General features: G+C 37.1%; 3 protein-coding genes across 7 annotated transcripts; all 3 read right to left on the bottom strand.

The window, feature by feature from the left end:
- Positions 1–4,276: 4,276 nt before the first annotated feature.
- On the bottom strand, positions 4,277–6,724 carry LOC137707915 (Heavy metal transport/detoxification superfamily protein). The gene is made up of 5 exons (XM_068446859.2): positions 6,327–6,724; positions 5,854–5,907; positions 5,695–5,754; positions 5,140–5,311; positions 4,277–4,522 (listed from the first exon to the last, which is right to left on the bottom strand). Exons 1-4 carry the CDS (start codon positions 6,612–6,614, stop codon positions 5,180–5,182), a joined length of 534 nt encoding a protein of 177 aa, XP_068302960.2. The 5' UTR covers positions 6,615–6,724; the 3' UTR covers positions 4,277–4,522; positions 5,140–5,179.
- A 229-nt stretch (positions 6,725–6,953) lies between these two features.
- On the bottom strand, positions 6,954–10,454 carry LOC137708539 (uncharacterized). 5 transcript variants are annotated; one of them, XM_068447639.2, is made up of 10 exons: positions 10,097–10,454; positions 9,610–9,771; positions 9,348–9,491; positions 9,108–9,200; positions 8,924–9,016; positions 8,692–8,835; positions 8,528–8,603; positions 7,548–7,579; positions 7,350–7,401; positions 6,954–7,255 (listed from the first exon to the last, which is right to left on the bottom strand). In XM_068447639.2, exons 1-10 carry the CDS (start codon positions 10,193–10,195, stop codon positions 7,221–7,223), a joined length of 930 nt encoding a protein of 309 aa, XP_068303740.2. In that variant the 5' UTR covers positions 10,196–10,454; the 3' UTR covers positions 6,954–7,220. The 5 variants fall into 5 exon arrangements, with proteins under 5 accessions (XP_068303740.2, XP_088545139.1, XP_068303741.2 ...); XM_088689013.1 differs by having other exon boundaries at positions 9,108–9,260; positions 9,348–9,488; positions 10,097–10,431; XM_068447640.2 differs by having other exon boundaries at positions 9,348–9,488; positions 10,097–10,431.
- Positions 10,455–12,415: 1,961 nt separating this feature from the next.
- On the bottom strand, positions 12,416–15,805 carry LOC137708229 (xyloglucan glycosyltransferase 4-like). The gene is made up of 4 exons (XM_068447261.2): positions 14,770–15,805; positions 13,916–14,224; positions 13,425–13,829; positions 12,416–13,318 (listed from the first exon to the last, which is right to left on the bottom strand). The coding sequence occupies exons 1-4, from the start codon at positions 15,403–15,405 to the stop codon at positions 12,677–12,679; spliced, it is 1,992 nt and encodes a 663-aa protein (XP_068303362.2). The 5' UTR covers positions 15,406–15,805; the 3' UTR covers positions 12,416–12,676.
- Between the last annotated feature and the right edge of the window lie 6,815 nt (positions 15,806–22,620).

Here is a 22,620-nt window from a genome sequence, read left to right as displayed (position 1 = left end):
ATATTTCAGCTCAAGAAAATGTTTAAAAATTAAACAAATGAAACTATATTATTAATTTTAAATAACGTTAAAGTTGTGTTATCTGATTAAGATAAGTCTCTCTCAGGCCGAGAGAGGAGAGAAGAACATCACTGACGACTAAGGTTCGTATCTCAAATTTATTACAACTATCTTGCGTTAGAGGCTAGAGCAACTCCACCTCTTCCAGTCACTCTTGTAATCGGGTGATTATTCACTTAGAAAAAATTATAAAAAAAAATACAGAAAAATGGAAAAAATTAAATAGAGATATTTGAAATTAAACATAATATTATTATTTTATTAATTAAAAAAATAACAATTTTTTAATGTCAATTGCTCAGCCAATTCATTTACAGAATGAAGATGCTATCGGATAATTACTATGTGCTAAGCAATAATTATCGATTATCTAATAACTCGAATAATTATCATCATTACAAGTGGAGTTGCTCTTAATAATTCGGAACTCAGTAGCAGTTGCATAGTTGGTGTAAGTAAATTGTTTCAATATTTAAAAAGGACATACTCTACTTTTGTATTTCAAACTTATTATACACTATTATTTCAAACTTATTATACACTATTAATTTAGAATACTATACATTAACTTGTAAAAGAGAGATGAATATCTACGCTATATTTACACAAAGTGACATGCATGCCAGCTACTTGATGAATGTGATCATCACAGAGACACAAGTTATGGGTTTGCTGTCCCAAAATCTGACTCGAGAGTTCGACCCACCTTCCCCTAGGAGCAGAAACCTGTCTACTAAATTATTATATATATGTATTTCCTTCTCGCTTATCTCCTCGAATCTCATCCCAAGTAAATTAATATCCTCCACACGAGGTCTGTCGCATAAAAAACCTTGAAGCAAAAGTTATGGGAATTTTTTACAAGGCCGGAAGTATGAGATCTTTTAAATGTTTCGATCGTATTGGTTTAATATTGTAAAAATTATGAGTTAACAGTTAAAAAATAGATGGTTTTGTTGGCATATTTTTAATTTTCTTCTATTGATTTGATTCGACAATTAAAACTTAAGCGGAACAGATTGGTATCACCTTCCTTGAAAAGTTTAGTGATATCTTGTACCATGAAACACCATATATTTTTGAAGCTGCGTTTCCTCTAGTAAATTTCATTAGTTGATCTGATCTGATCTGATCTGACCGGCCGACCTTCCTAGCTTTTTATTAGATTCATTTGTGTTAGAATAACATAGACAGTCTTGGGTTCTGGGTTTATGGCTTCTCGCCACTTGCTACTTCAAAGTTCCTTTTTAAGAAAAAAAAGTATTAGATTTGAACGTGTTAGGTTTAGTTAATAAACACAGCTGGTTTTTGAGCAAGATCCGACAATCCAATGGGTAGATCACAGTAACAATTTGATTAAACAAATCACGGAATCATAGATTACAACTGGTTTCGTTTATGGACAAGGATTGTCTGCCCTCCGTGCCCTTTTGTTTGTGTGATCACGGTTAAACCATATTAATATTTTATATTACTATTTATTTTTATCTTATTATCTCTATAAAAAATAATATAAAATATTATAATGGCTTAACCGTGATCACACAAAACAGAAGGGCACAGAAATGCATTGGAAGTGGAAGGGCAGACAATTCTTGTCTTTCGTTTATACCAATTGATGAAAACATGTTTCAGGTTTAGGTATAATTGAGAATATATTATTACGCTTATGGAATGCTATTTAGAATAAAGATTATCTGAAAATGATTTAATATTATATATGTCACATCCCAGTATAGTAAATTCAGGATTTGAATTTTTGGGGTCTCAATGTTAGAAGTCTACATTTTTCAAATAGAAACATAGTGCGAAGTGCATAAACAAATTTCAATTTCTTCACGGAGACATTTCGTCGAACACTTGATGGCTTGTTGTATTGTGCATATGTCAACAAATATGACATTTTCTGAAACAACCTGATAGTGCTCTCGAGAACATTTGTCGAGTATTGTTGATGCAACATGTCAAGTGCTGCTGAAATGTGCCTAGCAAGCATTTGTTGAGTGGAAGACCTTCATATGCTTGTTTCCCTGCTTTCCGTTAGTCCTCGGACCACATTGGTCACAATGTACATTTGCTCTTGATCCCGATTCATCAATTTAATGCCTTACATATATATATCTCTACATGTCCTTATACTACTAAGCCAAAAATACTACAGTAACGATAAACTCGTTTTATCTAGATCCTTCTTGCTATGTAGAAGCCCTCCCTACACAAGATTAAACCCCTCAGGCTTGACACCAAATTAGATTTTTCATGGCAAACGTGTTTGGTAAGGATATGTCGGATAAAATCCTATTAAATATCAGTCTTAAGCCTTTTAGATTTGGGCTAGGGCCCTCAGTTCATCTTAATACATGTGCATGCTAAATGAACCCTAATTATTATCTGATGTTTTTGTAGCGATTTATGAAAATGTTTAGCCAAGTTGCACCTATATTATGGGACCATATAATATATAAACGAAGACATATAATATACAGCCCCTAAGTTCGAACAACAGACTAGATTACTCCAATTCCAATTTGGCTAAAGTATAGTTAGCCATGCAATCACGCACAAGGATAATTGTAGAATAAGAGTGACTGGTCATTAGCATGGTTGAGTTGATCACCTGGTCATTCACATTCCGTCATGCACGATTGGACACTCAAATGTGTGAGAATATTTACGTGATTAATCGGTCGGTGCACAATTGAATTGATCGACTGGACGCAAACATATCACACGCGATTTAAATGAGAAAGTTGGGATTCCCTTCACATATAAACACATAAGATTTCTAATCTTATTAATGTAATGTTGAAAATTCTCAACACATCCTCTTATCTACGTGAACAATGCAACTCAAATAACGTAAAACACGTATAGCAAGTTAGATTTTATTAAAAAAATCAATTGATAATATTAAAAATAATCCAATCTCATCAACGTGAAAGGAAATGGATCATTTTCGGATTCCTTCTTTCTAATCCATCAAATTAGTGAATCCGTATCATTGAAAATTGATTCAACGGCTGAAGTTATTATAATTTTTAAAATGGATCCTTATTTGTAGTTGTTAGATCCATTTTTAATGATACAAATTTTCTGATTTGATAAATTAAGAGGAAGAGATCTAGAAAGGATTGCTTTACAACGTGAAATTCTTTCTTAACATAAAACCCTAGCCAGGTAAATCCAGCTGTATGATGCAGGGACAATTACTTTTTCCTTTCACATTTGGCAGAGAGGATGACTTAATTATATATCACACTACCCAAAAAAATCATGAAGGAGTGGGAAAGAAGTTAATTCTATGCCGTGGGATTTTCCTCTCAAAGGAACTTCACTCCAGGCGGGAAATGCCAAAGGAGCCATCATCATCATCCATGGACCATGCATGCTCATGCAGCAGTTGAGTTGAGTGTGACAAATTGCCAGTTGCCACCAGTGAGGAAATGACATGATATCTCTCCGAGTCTGCACCGGTCCTCCACACTTCACGATTTACGGTTTATATACACACATGTATATCGGCCCGCCCAACCCCAACCTGTAAACGCAAACATACAAATTTGTACGGACGAAATTATTATGTGAAATGGCCAATAAAGCAACAGAAGAAAGTTTGTGTTTCATCGTAAAACTAATTAGCAAATTAGTAATATGGTAAATAGTTTAATTGTAAATGCTTGTAAAGTTTTTTCTTTTACCTATGTAAGACTCTTTTACTTTCAGATCCTCATACGGCTCCTCTTTCAAGCCAAATATGTCAACAACACAAATTAAGTATGGCCGTTGGACTGCACACGTGAGATAGCTTGATACCATAAAAAAAATTGAGGTTCATCGGAAAATTAATTGTCAATATGAGTAGCTCAACCTTTTATACTCTCTTGCAAGGATTTTTATTCATCGATACGAGACTTTTTTACATTCACATCCTCCCAGTAAGTAAAGTTGCAAACTGCAACTCAGCGAGCATGCGTGGTTTATATCAATATGTTCTAACAAAAATTTCTACATTGTTCCGGAACATGAAATAATCTGTGTGTGGTTTATGTCAATATGGTTATCAAATAATCAAAATAAAATCAAGTTCCGAATTAGAGGTTGTGATTCCCTTTGTTCTCTGAACTTTCAATTTGATTACGAGTCCCTCGTATTTTCAATTCATGGTAGTCCATTCAATTATTTGATCAAATTTATGGTCACATTTGAAGCCTTTGAGTGTACCTTAAATGTGCGACATTCAATACTTTTTTTTTGGCTCCTCCAAATGTTTCGATTCCTTAATTTTGTGACAAAATTGGTAGTTGGAAGGACATTAATACAAAGTGGAAGTTCCGAGTGAGACGCAACCAAATAGAAAATTCAGAACACAATAAGTAGGTGGGACAACGCCAGAAATTATGGCCTGGGCCGGTCTTGACTGATCTGATTCGAAAACCCAAGAGGGTCGACCTATCGCCGGGCCCTGGACCAGAACAAAATTAATCTCAGCAGTCCCAGTTGGACCCATTGAACAACAATATTCCAAATTAAAGCTTGGTCAACTGTTGTTGAACCATCTGAACTATTACTCAAGTAGAAATTGACCCCTTGAACAATTTTTTTTTTGATAAATTAACCTTGAACTATTTGAAATCAGCCAATTAACTCCTTACCGTCATATTCGATGAAATATATATTAGCACTCTTTTATCCTCAAGAGTGAATGATGTGCTGGTCATGTGCCAATATTTGGCGGCAAAATGGATGAAATTTCTTTGAACTTACGATGGGAGGTTAATTGGCTGATTCCAAATAGTTCAGGCGGTTAATTTACTAAAAGAATAGTTCAAGCGATCAATTTCAACAGGAGCAATAGTTCAAAGGGTCAAATGGCAGTGTACCCCAAAAGCTTTGCCCAAAGTCAACTCACAAGAACAATAATATTGTCCGTGTTTCTTTTTTGCGAGGTCTGGGAAAGTGATTATGTTTATCCACCCTGTCTGAAATACAATTTCAATCCTTCTTCACTAACTACAGAAGTACAAAACATGGATACGAGGAAATAGATTCAACGATATACTTGTCGTTTTTTCGTTTTACCTCAAATTCCTCAAATCCTAGATGAGCAGCATTACAAAATTCAGACAGCAGCAACTTCCTCTTCCTCATCAAAGCTTAAATTCAATGTTTGTAGCTTAAATCCCTTACTCTGTATGGTCTCCACCAAACTGGAAGCCACCCCGGTAGCTTGTACTGTCGTCTGTTTCGACAACTGGAAACAAGAGAAGAAGTTATTTACCTATGATTCTCAATAGAAACCTGAATGCATCTCACACAACCTAAAACACCTGAAATTGATAAGATGTGATCATAGTACATAGAAATTTATGGGAATGCATCTCACACTGCCTAAAACACCGAAATTAATCAGATGTGATCGAAGTACATAGAAATTTACGGAAAATCTCGTATTGAGCAGATCGTAGACATTATCTTTGACAAGTCGATATATAACATATACTACTCTAATCTATGGGAAGGGGGATTCGAAATTGAGTGCAACGGAGGATCGGCAACACTACTATTATGGATAATCGGATAACATATATTTCGCTATTTGTTACAAGACCCAAGATTGGAATTTTTCATACGCACCTCCACAGTTGCAATACCCTCAATCACTTCAACTTTTAAGTTGGTAATGCCTTCAGTTTCCTGCAACAAAGTCCATTATTTGTAACAAATTACGAAGAAGAATCCAGAATTCAATTCAGAATTTCGACATTGGCATTACTAAAAAAATGGAAATTGTACCTGTAAGGCTTTGGTTACTGATGGGATAGCTGCATCACTCATCGTTCCATCTGCCTTCAGATATTATACAGAACAAAAGACATGTCATTCATCAATGTATAAATTGTTAAAACCCCCCAAGTAAAATAATTTCTTCAAAATTTGCAGGGCACCAGTGAAATTAACTCCAAAAACCCACTTCAAGTTCCAGATTAATGCAAATGAAGATGCTTGGTATTGCTTCTACAAGGCCTAGAAGTGCTTACGACAACCAGAAGCGCTTGTGACTTTTGGCAAAAAAACTTAAAATGCTTCTAAGTCAAGAAAGCGCTTTCCGGAAGCACCTGCTAAGTGCTAGGTGCTTCTCAATTGGATTTTCAATAACATGTTTATAGCAAAAGCGCTTTTCAGCAGAAGTACTTCCTACATAAGATTCACAATTTGATCATGATTCCTAAAGTTACAAACTTCAAGAAAATTCCTAGCTGGGTTACCTGGAAAACCATGGTGAGAGTATCGGAGGGCGAAACGGGGACCGAAACGGGCAGCTCGCTGCTGACCGCTGCTTCTTCTTCAGCTGGAATTGGGGTTTCCTCTTCGACGGCCCTCAGAATTGTGGGTCTCCAGGACCAGCGGTCCTTGTGCGTTAAGCGCCGGAAAGAAGCGGAAACGTTCCGAAACGAGACAGTTGGAGAGGGAATCGGAATCCCGACGGAATGGGAATGGTTCGGGGTGCGGAAGGATGGGATAGGAGAGAATGCGGAGGCTGAAACGGTGGCCATTTGTTTGCGGTGAGTTTTATCTTCGTTTCTGATTCCTCTGTGTTTTTTCTCACCAAAGCGTTATCCAGCCAACTGCTCTGAGACGTTAAGTCGAAGAAGTGTGAGGGAGAAAGTGGGCATTGGGCCTTTTGGGCCTTTGGCACCCTATCTAGTTTCCTAGAAATTGGGAAATCAATCCCGGCCGTCCATTGTTTTTCATCTTCTCAAATTTACACCCACGTTTGAATCTCAGTCTTCCCGTATACTAGAATACTTCGATATAAAACGCTTTTAACTATGTTTGACAGAAAAATACAGAAGTACTTATGGTCGTAAAATTGATTTGAGGAGCAGAGGCAATTCTAAGAAAAACACACGAAATTTAATAAAAGTCTCAATGTGTTTCTTGTAAATTCACTTCCAACAAAAGCACCTACGAGCAAAAGTGCTTCCAACATACTCTCAGCCGAGCCTTACGTTAGCAATAAATTTTGGGTTCCAAAACCATCACTGAAAACATTACATCAAGGAGTTGGGATGTACATAGCAAGGAGAGCTCTGCTATTTCCATAAAAAATGTTTTGGGTTACAAAACAATGCCGTCCCCTTTCCGGCATTTTATTTGAGCTACTTCCCATTCCAATCCACTTCAACTTGTCCATCTGTTCAAGCATAAGATCCGATTAGTTCGAATAAATGGGAGCAATTATAAACCATCAAAACTTGATGAATTCAATTGAGCCGGAAGCCACTCACCTCGAAGATTTATTGCTCGATTTGCTTGAACATCAGCCTCAGAATTGTATTCCTGCAACAAATAGCAGATTGTCACTTTCGAAAGAGTTCATATTTAATCCCTTCTCGTACTCTCCTCAAATCAAGTTCTTCTACTCTTGAAGATTTATCACACAAAGTATTACATTACAAATTTTCTTCTAGCACAACTGAACTCACCCTAAGAACATGATTGATCTCAAATGACGTAAGAGCAACTCCAGCGTTGGAGCCCTCCCCCTTGGCAATACACTATTCAATCCACCTAATGAACAGTAACTGCCCTTAATGAACAGTAAGTAGCCCTGGCAATAGAATTTGCATCTCCACCGTTACACTTCAATAGCCCTGGCAATAGGTAATAAAATATTAATATTTTTTTTATTTATAAAATAATACAAAATGTCTTCGTATTGCCCTGCAAGCTCATTAACAATTACAAAACCCCGGTTCTTTCGCTTCCTCGTACTCCCACTGCCAATACCACGAACAGCTTTCATCGAAAATCGCCTGTCGTGCCCGGAATCAATGAACGAACTGACCAACTCCAAGGAACCTGGTTTCACCACATGCTTCTTGGCCATTGAATTCCTCTGCAAAACCATTTCTCCCCCGCTCTTGAGATTCATCGCCGTAGTCGGCAGCGCATCCAAACACAGGCAAGGACTAGTGTGCGAGTCCACCACCGACGAACCCACCACAGACAGAGCAGCCCCCACCATCATATCTCACTCTCTCTCAAAAGCTCAAACCACCTTTTTGCGGAACACCCAGATCAGAACTCTTCCCAAAAACCAATCTTTGCAGCTGGATTCAGGGAAATGCCAAGAATCTGGTGATGGGTTTTCCGAGAAAATGGGAGATTTTGATCAGAAATATAGCCAAAGATTCAGGAGTTATGAAGAGAGGGAAAACTTGATGATGAACAAAGATGGTGTTCTGGTGCAAGTTAAGAGGACGACGATGACGAAGAAGAGGACGACGACGTCAGCCCACGTCAGACAGCCCTCGGGCGCTCGGGCTGGCAGGAATCCACCGGCCTGGAGCTCGGGCCTGCTCGGGCTCGCTCGCCAGCCAACGCTGGACTTCCTCCCTCTGGCAATCAGGCACTGTTCCGCAGCCTGTCCCTCGAGCAGTTGCTCCCGCTGGAGCTGCTCTAAACATGTCTTTCAGCTCCTTGGCCACTTCACACAGGTCAACCATATTCGGATTTTTTGTTTTCCAGAGACCTTGGACCTGTTATATCAGAGAGCGTCGTAAGACTTATCGACAAACGAAGGACTTAAAAAAACTCAAGTGCTGTAACATAAACAAAGTTACGAACCTGCATGCAGACAAGTTTAGAGTCTCCTTTAACCCGAATGTGTTTATATCCCTTCTCAAGAGCATATTTCAATCCCAGAATTACAGCTCGATATTCTGCAAAGTTATTTGTTGCAATTCCCACCCCTTCACGCAAGTGGTACACCTATAAAACCCAATGATATAAATAAGGAGCTAGATTTTACAGAAAAATATGCTGTAAAAGAACTAAACTGTTTCAATGAACTGCATACAGCACTTCCATCTTCAGCTCGTAGCACAGCTCCTGCACCAGATTGTCCAGGATTTCCTTTTGAAGCACCATCAAACTCAAGCATACAGGTTTGCTGAAAAAATACATTGGTCACAAACATTTTTCAACTTATCATAACCATAACAATGTGATTTGACACATTCGATTTCACAAATAAAACTTACACAAAAAGAAGAAATTCCTAGATTTTCAATGTAGTTATCCGGCGTGAAATGCTTCCTCTGAGATATTGAGAATGGAGTAGATCCAATCATGTCCTGCAATCTCTTAGGTGGTGAGTCCTTAGCATCTGATTTTACTATAGAAGAATCTGGCTGCTGAAAATTATGAATATGCACAAATAGAAACGTAGGTAGATTAAGTTTACTACAAAGTATTAGTGGACGTGACAAACGGAAACTTACACAACTAGATGAATTTTCAAGAGCTTCAGGTTGATTATCAGATTTGAAATGCTTTCTCTGAGTCTGAGAGATTGGGAATGCAGTAGTGCCGGCCACCTCATGCGACCTCTTTGGCGGTGAGTCCTTGGCAGGGGAATCTGGCTGCTGAAATTTATGAACATGCCCAATTACACAATCAGTAAACGAATATAAGATCGTCTATGATACAATTACCTATTTCCATGCCAAATGCCATAGAAAAGAGCAGAGCAAAACATCAAACCTGGTAAGGACAAGCAACGAGCTTTCCAAAAAGATCGTCATCCTTCACATCACTAGCACTGATAGTATATGAAGCATTCTTAAGGCCGTGCGAGACGAGGTACTCCTCAGCTTCCTTAGGCAAACAGTGGCCTTTGAACACACTTACAGAAGGATTGCATACCTAAAAAGCAAAAAACCACCTCATATGCAAATGAACTTTTCAAAAAAGCACACAATTATTAATCTGTAGAAGCATATTTCACACCAAGCATATTTCACACCACAATTTGTAACTAGAAGCAAAAATCTCACACTACCACCAGAAAGCACAAGTCTTTAACATAGCATACACCATAACCAAACAATAGGAAGAAATTACGGTTATTTTAACAAATTTAAAGAAAACCCAAGTGAGAATTCAACTAGGTTAGCCAAAATTGATCAAGAAATTGGGAAAAATCAGCCAAGTTTTCTTTAACATTGATAAAAAGGTGGTAAAGTTTTACCGAAGAACCGGCTTGGCTTTGGCAATCCGTAAAGTTTTTGTAAATGCCAATGACGTTCCCCTTCCGAACAACATAAAAAGCATCACCTTCTTCCGCCATTGAAGCTCCAACTTCCAACTTACAGCACAACTGCAATTCCCCCAAATGTTAAAAAGCTTACGATGATGAAACCCTAGATATTTGTGACGAAAATAAAGTTTGAATTTTTGAAATTTGCATAAAGCATGCGTCTCGTCGAGTCTCTAGTGAGTCACTCTGTTGAAAGGAAGGGGTCCGGACTCCGGACTCCGGAGGATCCACTTGGTGAGGTTCTCGGAATTCGTGAATCGTGTTAGTTCATTGTACATCATATAGTTAAAAATTATTTTAAATATTTTTATTTAAAAATAAACATAAATAATACTTGATAAAAACTGATCACACGATGTATAATAAACACACAATTCACGGATCTCTAAGATTTACACCAAAAAAAATCCAAAGAGAATCCTGTTAAGAAACGAAGAAACTCTCGTGGCTCTAATGGGCCGAGCTGTGGCTGAGGACCTGGGCTTCGGGCCCAACGTGTTTTTCTTTTTAGATCGTTGATTTTGTTTGTAGTTTTTAGTTTTCGTCTTGGATATGAAGAAGTATAAAGTTGTAAAAGAGGGTGAGTAGAAATGATGGGGAAATGCATGAAATATAACTTGAAAGTGAAAATAACTTAAACTTTTATTTTTACTGGTTTTTGGTTTTTTCTGTAACTCAACGGTCAATGATCATCAAACAAGCTTTAAGAACAAAAAACAAAATAATTATCAAACGCTCTAAATTAATTAAATATTAACCCTCACATGGGGTAATTTGAAATTAAAAATACTTGCCACTTCTTGAGTGTAATTCCTCTTTACAGACAAATCAAAGATTTTCGTGAGCATAGAAATTTTTCTTCTTGTGATTTTAGTAATTTACTTTTGTATATATTTAGCTTTGATTTGTAGAATCGTAGATATGTTGAAACTAATGGCACAAAAATTATTTGCCCGCCGGTGAAATGTCCTGAACTCATAATCTCAACTTCACTACGATACAATCAAATAGATTGCCTCCAAGAACTTCGATTCCTATTGTAAGGAGTCAAACAGTGTTTTGAGGCTTTTTAGCCAAAATGGTTTCTGAGATTGACATAACTCCTCAGTTTGGTTCAGACATTGAAAATCGACAGAAGTGGCAGTGAGTTTGTCCACCGTCAATCATTTTGGTTTTTTCGTGACAAATCTTTGTTAAATGGAGAAGCAAGTGAAGGGCTTGAATGGACAAAAATACCTTAATTTACCAAAGGTTTTTATGAAATGATCAAAATGATTGATGGTGGACAAACTCAATGACCACTTCTTTTGATTTTCAATCTCAAAATTAAAGTGAAAAATTATGTCAATCTCATAGACCATTTTAATTAAAAAGCCATGTAATAATAACTCCAAAATACATAGGAGGAACACCGAGATATCTCAATTCTTAGTTGCGGACATGTCAACAACAGTTGTCACGGACTCATTTTAGTTGCCACCAGATGCAGACAACCTGACACAAAAGCATCCTTTGTTTGCTCCTTGATTGCCTGCACCTCCCTACGTATCCGTCTACGTCTAACACCTAACACGTTGCTCAGAAACCATATGAGATTAGACTTTTGACATCCAGGACAATGCAATTTGACCAAAAGGAATGTAAAAGTCCATCAATTTTGCAGCAGTGGGATCCTCGTTCTGCACACTCATGGCATATAAACATTGCGGAAATGAACACCTTCTTAGTTTCGAATCTCGGTAATAATTTACGTAACACAAAGTTGCTGCCTTTGACAAAGAATCCGAGTCCGGCTTGAGTTTAGGTTACAAATTATGCTTCTCCTTCAAGTCTTGACTGATTTGTAGTGCTAAGTTTTGTTCATTTTGTTTCTTGGTTGTGTTAGGTGGTATGTGTTTTTTAAAGTTTGGGCGATAATTTTCTCACTCCCTTGGTTTTTTTAGGGTTTAGGTTTTATGCAACACAAAGTCACTACCTTTGACAAAAAATCCAATTCCGGCTCGAGTGTAGGTAAAAAATTATGCTTGTATTTCAAGTCTTGACTGAATTATAGTACAAAGTTTGGTTCATTTTGTTTCTTGGTTGTGTTGAGGTGGTATGTGTTTTTATGTTCCGGTGACAATTTTCACGCTCCCTTGTTTTTGCTTATGCCTTGATAATTCAATATATCAAAGAGTGAACGTATAGAAGCAAGAAGAGGTGCACAAATGGAGGAAAATGGAGCGTAAAAGACCGCAATTTATAAAGCAATGAAAAAATAACTAAGTTGTTTATACTTTATTATCAATACTTCATACACTGATGACATATACCGTTGTACAATAATTTATTTCTTATACTATCTAACAAAATGGAAAATATTTCTACATGAAAAAATGAATTCAACTTTTGAACCCCATTTGATGTGGTGATACCGTCCCACACAGTAACTTCTTGACCGTAATTAGGGTTCATCAAAGCTGTCAAAAGAAAAAAATATGGGAAAAAAATATGAACTTTGTTTAGCTTGTTTTAGCCCATCTGCTCACCTATTAAGTCCAACCCTACAGCAAGAAATGACAAGCCTTGGAAAAGCAAGAAGTAGAAGTGAACTCCATGAGCAGATAAGAAGCTTCTGGCTGCTGCAGTGAGCAGCAAGAAAGCAAGAGCAAGCTCTTTCCTGTAGATCCCATTCTTCTTCTTTTTCTTGGGTACTACTTCTTCTTGTTCCTTGAGTTTGCTTAGTAATTCTAGACCCGACTCGGAGTTCCTCCTCAGGATCTTCTCTTCATTCGCAGACAGCGATTCCCTCTCGGAATAGGCTAGCAAATCCGACTCAGATGATCTTCCGGTCTTCTTTGTCACCACCCACTCGTAGGAACTTCCGAGCTGGAATAGCCCTGAGACCATGGCGTTGAACTTTGTGACAGACATTGTGTTCTCGAAAAGAAGGTAGGGGACCAAGAAAGGGAATGATTTCGGGGACGGGAGGATGTTTAGAAAGGACATGAAAATCGGAATGTAGCAGATTACCCAAAGAGGCAGTTCTGCCTCAGGTAAGAACATGGTCAGTGGGAGTATGATACAAAACAATGTGAATGAGTAGAAGGGAAGAATTAGCTTCCTCAACAGAAAGAAAAGAAATATCAAGTTCGACTTCTTCCACATCGAAATCTGCACGCATAATTTCGCAGGATTAAAACTTTGATACATAAACCTACAATTCAAGCATTTCTTCGGAAGCAATCAATCACACAAAGTTGGATGATGAAATCTATACCTTGGAAGTCAAGATAGCAGGAAGACACAATCTGAAGAGCTGCATTGGACCCGAATGCCAACGGTGCTGCTGCTTCTTGTAAGTTTCATAAGACTCTGGCAATTCACAGAGGACTCTCACATCATTGAGGAAGATCATTTTCCATCCGCTCAAATGTGCGCGAACTGCAATGTCCATGTCCTCAACTGTTGTTCTCTCCAGCCAACCTCCTGATTCTTCCAAAGCCTTAATCCTCCAAACTCCCGCGGTTCCATTGAATCCGAAGAAATTGAGAAAGACACCATTCACTTGCTGTTCCACTTCAAAATGGAAGCACAAATTGATGTTTTGGAGCCTCGTGAGTAAGTTCTCGTCCTTGTTCACGAAAGACCATCGAGCTTGGACAAGTCCTAGTTCCGGATTTCCCTGCAACAAAATCTCAGAATCGTTAGTCCAAAGGTCGATTCCCTCCAATGTTACCAAAAAAAGATCGATAACTAAGATGTCCTCACCTTGAAGTGAGGAACTGTCCGCTTAAGGTAATCAGAATTGGGAGTGAAATCAGCATCGAAAATTGCCACAAACTCATAGTCTTTGACATAATCACAACCCATGGCGGATTTAAGGTTGCCGGCTTTATAGCCGGTTCTGATCAATCGATGTCTGTAGATTATATTCACACCTTTCTGATGCCACGACGAGACTTCGTCTTTGATCAAATTCTGTAAAATTATGTCATCCGAGTCATCTAGGACCTGAATCAAAAGTCTGTCTCTTGGCCAATCCATCTGGCATGAAGATGCAATTGCTTGCTCATACACCTACAAGTTAAGAAAGATAGATAAGCAACAGAAGGCATCATATAGTTGGAATTGAATGAAAACAGAACGCAGGAAGGTAACTAAAGATAAAGTCGATGTAGAACATATGGCAGAATGGATCGAAGAATAGCTTGAAAGACGTTAGTCCATAAACATCAAAATCTCGGGGATTTTAATGTTCCTGAAGTTATGCCTATCAAGTAATTCTTCGATCCATTCGGTCATCTGTTCTAACAACAAATGCCAATTCACCTAGAAAAACAACCCAAAAAGTGGAGGAATGAACTGAAAAGCAACTTGACAAGCGTAAGTCCATAAAAATAGCATCCAAGCTTTGCCGGTTTGAGCTCCGAGCTCGGAATTGGGCCCACAATCCACTATCAACCTGCAAAGCCCGAATTTTGTTGTTTTTAAACTTTACGCCTATCAAGTTGCTCTTCAATCCACTCCGTCATTTGTTCTATATCCGATAACAAATGCCAATTGCCAACGTACATAAAAAGTAAAGAGGAAGTGAAATTCAATGAGCTAGTTTGCTCTGTTACCTCTCTCTCATTACACATAGGGATCTGAATAAGCACCATTGGAAAACTAGAAGGATCTTCAATGTCAAAAGCATCTTCTGCAATTGTTGGCTTTATCTTCTTGTACTTGATCCAGAAGCATCCGACACACAGAACCAATCGATCAAAAGATTGAATCAGAAAAAGCACAACGCAGAAGTTGGACATGGCGATGGCCACCGGGGAAATATAGTCAACTCTGAAAGTCAACCAAACCATGTAGCACCACTGCACCAGACCCTGCGCCTCCCACGGCTGGTACAAACTCAAATTCCAGTTCTTGTAATGCGCAATCACTTCGAAGACGAGAGCCACAATCGACAACCCGAGGAAGGCTTTGATGAATCTGTACAGCCTTCCTCGGGTTTTGGGCTCTTCGTCGGTCAAGTCAGATAAAGCAATGCGCTTTTTAAGCGAAAGGAACGTTGCCTTCAACGCCATCGGCAGCCATGAGAGGCAGGCGAATACTCTGTTCACCTTGAGGAGAAGAACCCATGTGAATTGCTTGGTGCTCACGGCTTTTTGTTTCTCCAAAAAGGCCGAGGAATCCAGAAGATTGTGCTTTAGTGACGGATTTTCGGGCTTTTCGATTGTGACCACGACGGAGCTCGGAGCCATTGCTCGGGAATCCGATTCCCCCGGAGGAACAGGAAACCAAACGCCAATGAATCTTTAAGCTGAAGATTTACTGGGTTTTCAGATACGGGAAGAACACATGAAAGTTTTCAACTTTTTATGCAGTTTCCATGAAATCTGGATCTTTGGAAATATTGAATTCTAGAGAGAGAGAGAGAGAGAGAGAGAGAGAGAGAGAGAGAGAGAGAGAGAGAGGAGAGAGTCCGAGCTGACTCTCCTGAGCTGCGGTGAATAACAAAGGAAGCAGGAGAGAGATATATAAATTCCCTTTGATCAGTAAGAAATGCAAGGTCCAAGCCAGCTTCTGATCTTTCACAATTATATATATATTTATATATTTCTTAATCAGCCAATGATGATCAGACACAGTAAATTAAGCTTATTCAATGTAAACTGGCACCTAAATCTTTAATTTTTTTTTTTTTTTAGACATTCCAGTCTGGTTATGAGAATTATCAAGATATTTTCTTAAAAGTATGATTCTTTATGAATTCTTTGTTAATTTAAAATTTAACGTTAATTCTCTTGTTAATATTATAAAATATTATACAAAAACATAAGATATTAAAAAGTATATATAAAATTGTACTTTTGAAAGAGCCCCTTAACGATTTTTTCTGATTTAATTTGGTTTTATGAGGAACAACCTTTGGTTGTCTGGTTGCAGTGACAGACAGCCAGGTTACAACCATATGGCATCCTGGTAGATCACAAACCCAACATAAAAAGTGGTTCTTGTCTGCTTATTTTCCAGCACCACTTGCACGGAAGCTTCGGTTCCTCTTTTCTGTTAAATAATTTATTGTATGAAGGTAAAGGGAAATTCTTTTAGGAATTTTCCATGAACTTTAGACTTGTTCCATTTTGTCTATAAGAATTTTCAATTTAGTTTTTAGATGCCTATCCTCATGATAGTCAATGCTGTCACCATATTCTATTAATTAATGATGTGGAACATATAACTAAAATAATCGAATAACAGTTTAAAAGACGTAAAATTAGCTGTAAATTTTAAGCATTTCAAATTTGATTTATGGTATTCGATTTGTGCTCATGACTTGTTGTTTTGATGAGAACTACAAGGTAAACAAGACTCAGCACTTCATCTTCACGTACGGGTCATTTTTGGCTGAATATATTCCATTTACTTGCCCAAACTGAAATTTCAAGATTTTTTTTTTTTATACCTCTTCGACATGTTATTTGTTTAAAGGAAAACTAATAAAAATGGTTTGAAAACTTTGAGAGTTTTAATCAAAATGACAAAAAGGTGTTGTAAGTGAATAATATCAAGAGTGACTTTTTAGAGTAAAAATATCCTTAACGTTAAAAGTAAACAATACGATAAGTGTTTCGTTAAAACTCGCTTCCTATGTGTACTTCTACAAAGTCTAGAGCTAAGAGGCACTATATAAGCAATCTCTAGGATGCTAGGGTTGGAATCTTTTCATATCATTCAGTAATAAACTTTGAAGTTTTGTCGATTCCTCGAAGATTCTAGTTTGCAAGTGAATATTTAAAAGCAACACGTCTACAAGCTATAGAACATTTAAATAAGAGAGAGGAATTGAAAAAGCTTCAAAGTTTAATATGTAGCCATTTGAAGGTTAATTAATTAATTTCACTAATATAGGACATTGCCATTTTTCTTAAATAATATATAAAAAACTATACTAGTTAATTAATTTCTGTCAACATCTTTGATGTGGTACGGCTGTCATTAAGTGAGATCTAGCTTGTATTATATTTGGACTTTTGGTTGTAACTTGTTTAGTTAAACTTGAATTAATTAGTTAGTTAATTAATTATTTAGTAATTCTTTCATAATGTAAACATCATGAAAAAATAAGCACCGCATGCAATCACGAACACATAAAAGTCTTAGATGCATGTTCATATCATGTGCATGATTCATACGTACTACCTACCACGGGAGGATTAATTAGTCTCCCATGTTGACAATTTCGATTTAATCTTCCTATTTCGTTTTCATCACGCCAACTTTCTGTTCTGACGAATGATAGTAGTCGGTTAATTTGTTAAATATTAGAGAGAAGGAGAATAAAAGGAGATTGAACTCGCATCATAATGCATAAGAATTATTGTTTTTTGCCACTGTACTAAAGCGTCGTCTGCTTCAACATGTCAACTTGAATAATATTGTATAGATATGAGAGTCTGAAACCTACGAATCAAAGTCGTGAGTGCCAAACATATGTAGGGTTAAAAAAAATGAGACAAATCAAACCAGGCGCACGTCGTTGCCTTATGCCTGGACCGCGTACGGGGCTGCGGCCATTTTCAATATTATTTGCATCTTGCAATACAATATTCTGAAAACTTGAGTGGCAAAACAATGATCACACTATTTTAATTAACTGAGATAGTTTACGTTAGCAGAGTGATGCAAGATTAGTTTCAAAACCTTAATTGATCTCCAAAACACAAATGCTTTCATGTTTTAGAGACTTGATAAGCATCATCCCTTTATTAGGGGAAAGATTTCGGGGCATGGCTGTTCATGAGGATTGTGATGTAGGACATATGCTTCAATACCCTTACTCATGTGGAATCATTTTTAGTGAGCCACAGCTCACAAGATCTGTCCACTCTGATATCATTTGAAAGTTTCAAAGACGGTTTAGTGACTCACTACTAATCACATTGATATTGTCTTTAACTTAACCATGTACATTTGCAATCCAATAGGTGTGACTTGAATACAAAACGAGTTTTGAGATTTTTTTTTTTGGTGTGTTGGTTGGCGGGAATTAGTGGTATGAGCTGAGTTTCATTCGTTGGTCGAAAAGCTAGAGAGTTGTTTCTCCAGTTCAGATGGCAGCCGAGTTCTCGATAACGCGACCCGACTAATAATACACGTCTTTTGGCCAGTATTATTAAGCGGGTGTAATCATATAAAATAAGTGGAACCGGTTAAATAGTGTGTTGCCTATTTAATGTGGGAGGGACCAAACGACCCGATTTGTATTGGTAATTCTGTTCGGTCCTTATAGTCTTTAAATGAGCTGCCAAGCGAGGGCTTTGTAGTGGAATCAGTCAACTATAACATAAAGAGGGATTTAACTTCATGAAGTTTATGATGTGTGACGCATATACTTCAACAAATATGACACCGCTCATGATACTATTACAACTTCTTATTAGACGGCTTTACAAGTCTGATTACGCAACACTCTTACTGAATATTCACTCCTTAATTAGTTACCTATTTCATCCAAAGAAATAATTAATTGAAAATTTGAAACCAAAGGAAAAAGGAATGATAGCAAAGCTTAGATGTGTCCAAATGGATCCTTCTAATAATCTTCACTTTTATAAAACACAAAAATAAGACCCAGAGAAATCGAGTATATTAGTAATTGAATGCAGAAGAGAAATGTCTCTGTCTGGTGTGAAACTTGGAAGTTAGCGGGCATGTGGGTCAAAACATTTGCAGGGCTCTTTCTGGTGGAAGTTTCTCTCTTCTTCCTTGTTTTTGGTCAACCTTTCCGGGCCGCTGAAGTTGCTCGGCAGAGACTTCAAAACAATCCTAGTCTTTGAATAAAATTTTAGTTGTGACGGGAACACAAATGGTACATCATGTGTTTGAATGGGAGTGGAGATAAATTTTATTTTTTTAAGTTATTAATTTTTTAGCATGCATATCTCACCATTTATATAATGACATATGTTGTATCATCCCGTATATCGATCACACTGAAAAATCTCTATAATCTTTGAAGTTAAAAGCGTCGGTTAAAACGGTTATTTACCCACGTGGAGTAGACACATAAATGCTTCAAAGTACTTTGCACTAACTAAAGCTCCAAGCCTAACAACCTTGCTGCCCTGATGAGATATCGAAAAAATGTTTTTAAAAGTGAGACTCTTCACAGATTCTTCGTCGCCTCACAGATTAACATCAATTATCGTGCCGATGTTATAAAAAATTATGCTAAAAATATAAGGTGATAAAGAGTCTATGAAGAGTCTCAATTTAAAGGAGTACCCTTAGCATTTCTCAATCGAGAAAACTCCAATATATCACGTGGTTTGAGATATCTAAAAAAAATATATATATATGTGGATAACATTACTCTCGATTCCGCATCGAAGGAACATAAGCAAATGGGGATTGCAATTTATTGATGTGGTTGGATGAGAGTGCCTGCATATTTTATCTAGCAGCCATTTAAGCCCTGCAAGTTAACCCTAAAACCTCGAATGAATCGTTAAAATGTGAGCATTGATCAAAATATTGAGGGTTTTCAAACCCCAACCCTCTTAAGTGTTTCTTTGACGGTCTCGACTCTCAAGACGATGAATCTGATTCGGAGTTGATAAACGCTGCTTCTCCTGATGCCTCACGGTGGCCTGAGAAGATTAAGGGGAAGAACTTTGATGCTGTTCCTAACAAGGCACTATGTTTAATCATGTGTTTTAACCATGAAGAACAAAATTCATGAGTCCACTGATCTTGATGCAACAAACTTCAATTCCATTTTACTTCTGTTATTGCAGATGATTTATCAAATTACTCTTAAATGTGTGGAGTTTGATATTTGTTTTCATTTTTTGTGGAAGTTTGTACGGCAATATTTTTTAAGCTTCCACATAAATCAGATGTATGTAAATAGGATAATGCTAGAGAAATAAAAAATTTAAATCAAATTTGCAAAGCAAATTATGTGTCATTAATAAGAAATAAGCACGTTAATCAACACTTAAGTTATAATTCAATTATCAACAACCATATCATTTGGTTTGCAAATTTGGTCTCCCTAGCATTATCCATGTAAATAATACTGTCTATTGTATATTACGAGAAAATTGTAGTAATGGTCTCTCAACTAAAAATATGTGATTGTTGGTCCCTTAACTCATCAAAACGTGCAGCTGCGGTCATTTTCGTCAACTACGTTAGAACTTCTGTCAAAATGAGTCACATGTCATGCACGTGAGGCTGAATCAAGGAACAAATATGGAAAACCAAAGAAGAAACATTGTAGCAATGATCCCTCAACTTTAACTCAATTGGAGAAATGGTCCCTCAATTTTAACTCAGTTGGAGCAATGATCCCTCAACTTTAATCCAAATTGTAGCAATAGTCCTTTTAACATAACTCATTTTGATGGAAGTTTTGACAGAGTCGACGAAAAGAACTATAGCTATACATTTCGATAAATTAAATGATCAATGATCACAAATTTTTTAATTATGAAAACCGTTACTCCAATTAAATCAAATGTGAGAAACTATTACTATAATTTTCTCATATTTAAAACTTTCTACGTACTTGTTATGAGTTTAAAATCCATACTATCGCACGATCACCCTCGCTAGTTAACCCTAAAACCTTGAAACATCGAGAGCCACCGACACTGTGGCAGCGGCAGAAGATGATGTATATGGCAGATAATATGGAATATCCAAGTGATTCTGTCCTGGCCGTTTGGCCAAGTCCCATGTGTGCGTGCTCCTCTACTAGAAAATTAGGTCCCCATGTGATTATCCACCCTGGACTTTGCTGTACACGTCAACATATATACTATATAGTACTATATAATAATATTATTAATAAAATAATAATAACATCACACTGCATTATTACAGTGAAACAGTTTTTTTTTATCTATACCACATAAGGTATGGAGGTTTCATGTGCAAACATTATTATATTCTCTTTTTTTTTCCTTTTCTTGTCCTTTCACATCGATTTTTTTTCTTTTTAAAACTTTAACGAAACACTTCTTATACTGTTTATTTTTAACAAAAATGACATTTATACTCTAAAAAATCATTCATGATACTATTCACTTACAACACATTTTTGTCATTTTGATTAAAACTCAAAATTTTTAAGCCTTTTTTATTAGTTTTCTTTTTTTTCTTTTCTTCAGTTTGTTCAGACCATGGAGTGACACATTACATGTCGTTATATAAGTGGAGAGTGGGTTATGATGTTTTAATTGCTCTCCTTTTTTTTTTTTTCTCTATCTCTGGCCGATGTGGGGATATTTCAACGCGTCCCTCAAGTGAGGGTCAAGTAGTGGATCACACGTGAGAAATCCATACATCAGCAACCAGGTGAAGCCAAGGAGACTCACCCAACACGCAGGGCCACGGTACCAACCATCATCGCACTAGGCTAAAGGGACTCGCCCATCACGTGACAGTACGGGCTCACTCTCTTACTCTGTTACCATGTCAAATTATCAAAAATACGGGTCATAGTCCACTTCTAATAGCACAGATATTATCCTTAACTTATTAATTACTCTTAGTACCTACACAATTGAGGTTTTATCATAAAAGATTTTAGTATTAGTTAAAATTAAGTTATGATATTTACTCTCTTCTTTAGACATGTCATCAAATCTCTCCTGCACCACCTCGATGAACGCTATTTACGTTGCATGGGATTAATCATTGACCTAATTATTGCATGCCCAATTCTCCATGTAGTATTTCGAAAGAAAAAAAGAAAAAAAAAACATATATGTCCATTATATATACAAAAAGGATACTATATCCAATAGCAAGAAGGAAAATGTGGATAGGGAATTATTGTTAATGTGTGCAACCCACCCTAGACCCGTATGCATAGACATCAATGATTCAATATGAAGTTACATATTGGGGCGAGTTATTTTTTCTTTTGTTGCTTATACAAAGCGATATTAGGGCACAAAAAATGAAACAAAATATCTGAAGTGTAGTACTCGAGGTGCCTGATGGGCGGGGCGGCACGAGTACCGCACATGTACGACCCATTTAAATAGGTAAACATGGTTTAAGTTCACTTAAATAGAGCACAACACGACACGATTCATGAGAAGTGGGCAAGTTGAGCTTAAGATTTAGACCCAGTGGGCCTACCGTCCCACGACCTGTTGGGCCCATCATTGGTCGAGCACGGCCTGCGGCCCTGGCCCATTATGAATAAGCTCATTTATTCATTATTTTTCAATTATATACGTACATTTTAGGGAACTTCAACGAAAAGCTCCCGGTACTGTTTACTTTAACGAAAAACCATATTTTTATACTAAAACGTTAATCCTGATACTATTCATTTTACCCTTTATTTTGTCCTTATCGTTAAAACTCAAAGTTTTTAAGCCATTTTCATTAGTTTTCCTTACATTTTAAGGTTAGTAAAACTTAGAATTAGTGATATTATAACTAAAGCTTGT

The sequence above is a fragment of the Pyrus communis genome, chromosome 17 (genome assembly GCF_041283825.1).
Source record: "Pyrus communis isolate YQ-2024b chromosome 17, ASM4128382v1, whole genome shotgun sequence".
Lineage (NCBI taxonomy): Eukaryota > Viridiplantae > Streptophyta > Magnoliopsida > Rosales > Rosaceae > Pyrus > Pyrus communis.
The sequence above is the reverse complement of the archived record's forward strand: the minus strand, read 5'-3'. Positions and strand labels throughout refer to the sequence as shown.

What these genes read in the sequence shown, in the direction of transcription:
- LOC137708229 (XM_068447261.2), bottom strand. Translation starts at nt 15,405, where the DNA reads ATGGCTCCGAGCTCCGTCGTGGTCACAATCGAAAAGCCCGAAAATCCG. An exon ending in CTATGTGTAATGAGAGAGAG is followed by an intron (nt 14,225 to 14,769) that starts GTAACAGAGCAA and finishes CTTAACTTGTAG; the next exon opens with GTGTATGAGCAAGCAATTGC. An exon ending in CTGCTATCTTGACTTCCAAG is followed by an intron (nt 13,319 to 13,424) that starts GTATAGATTTCA and finishes TTATGCGTGCAG; the next exon opens with ATTTCGATGTGGAAGAAGTC.
- LOC137707915 (XM_068446859.2), bottom strand. Translation starts at nt 6,614, where the DNA reads ATGGCCACCGTTTCAGCCTCCGCATTCTCTCCTATCCCATCCTTCCGC. An exon ending in CAGTAACCAAAGCCTTACAG is followed by an intron (nt 5,755 to 5,853) that starts GTACAATTTCCA and finishes ACTTTGTTGCAG; the next exon opens with GAAACTGAAGGCATTACCAA. An exon ending in AGGGTATTGCAACTGTGGAG is followed by an intron (nt 5,312 to 5,694) that starts GTGCGTATGAAA and finishes TCTTGTTTCCAG; the next exon opens with TTGTCGAAACAGACGACAGT.
- LOC137708539 (XM_088689011.1), bottom strand. Translation starts at nt 10,195, where the DNA reads ATGGCGGAAGAAGGTGATGCTTTTTATGTTGTTCGGAAGGGGAACGTC. An exon ending in TTGAAAATTCATCTAGTTGT is followed by an intron (nt 9,261 to 9,347) that starts GTAAGTTTCCGT and finishes CATAATTTTCAG; the next exon opens with CAGCCAGATTCTTCTATAGT. An exon ending in GAGCTGAAGATGGAAGTGCT is followed by an intron (nt 8,836 to 8,923) that starts GTATGCAGTTCA and finishes TGGGTTTTATAG; the next exon opens with GTGTACCACTTGCGTGAAGG.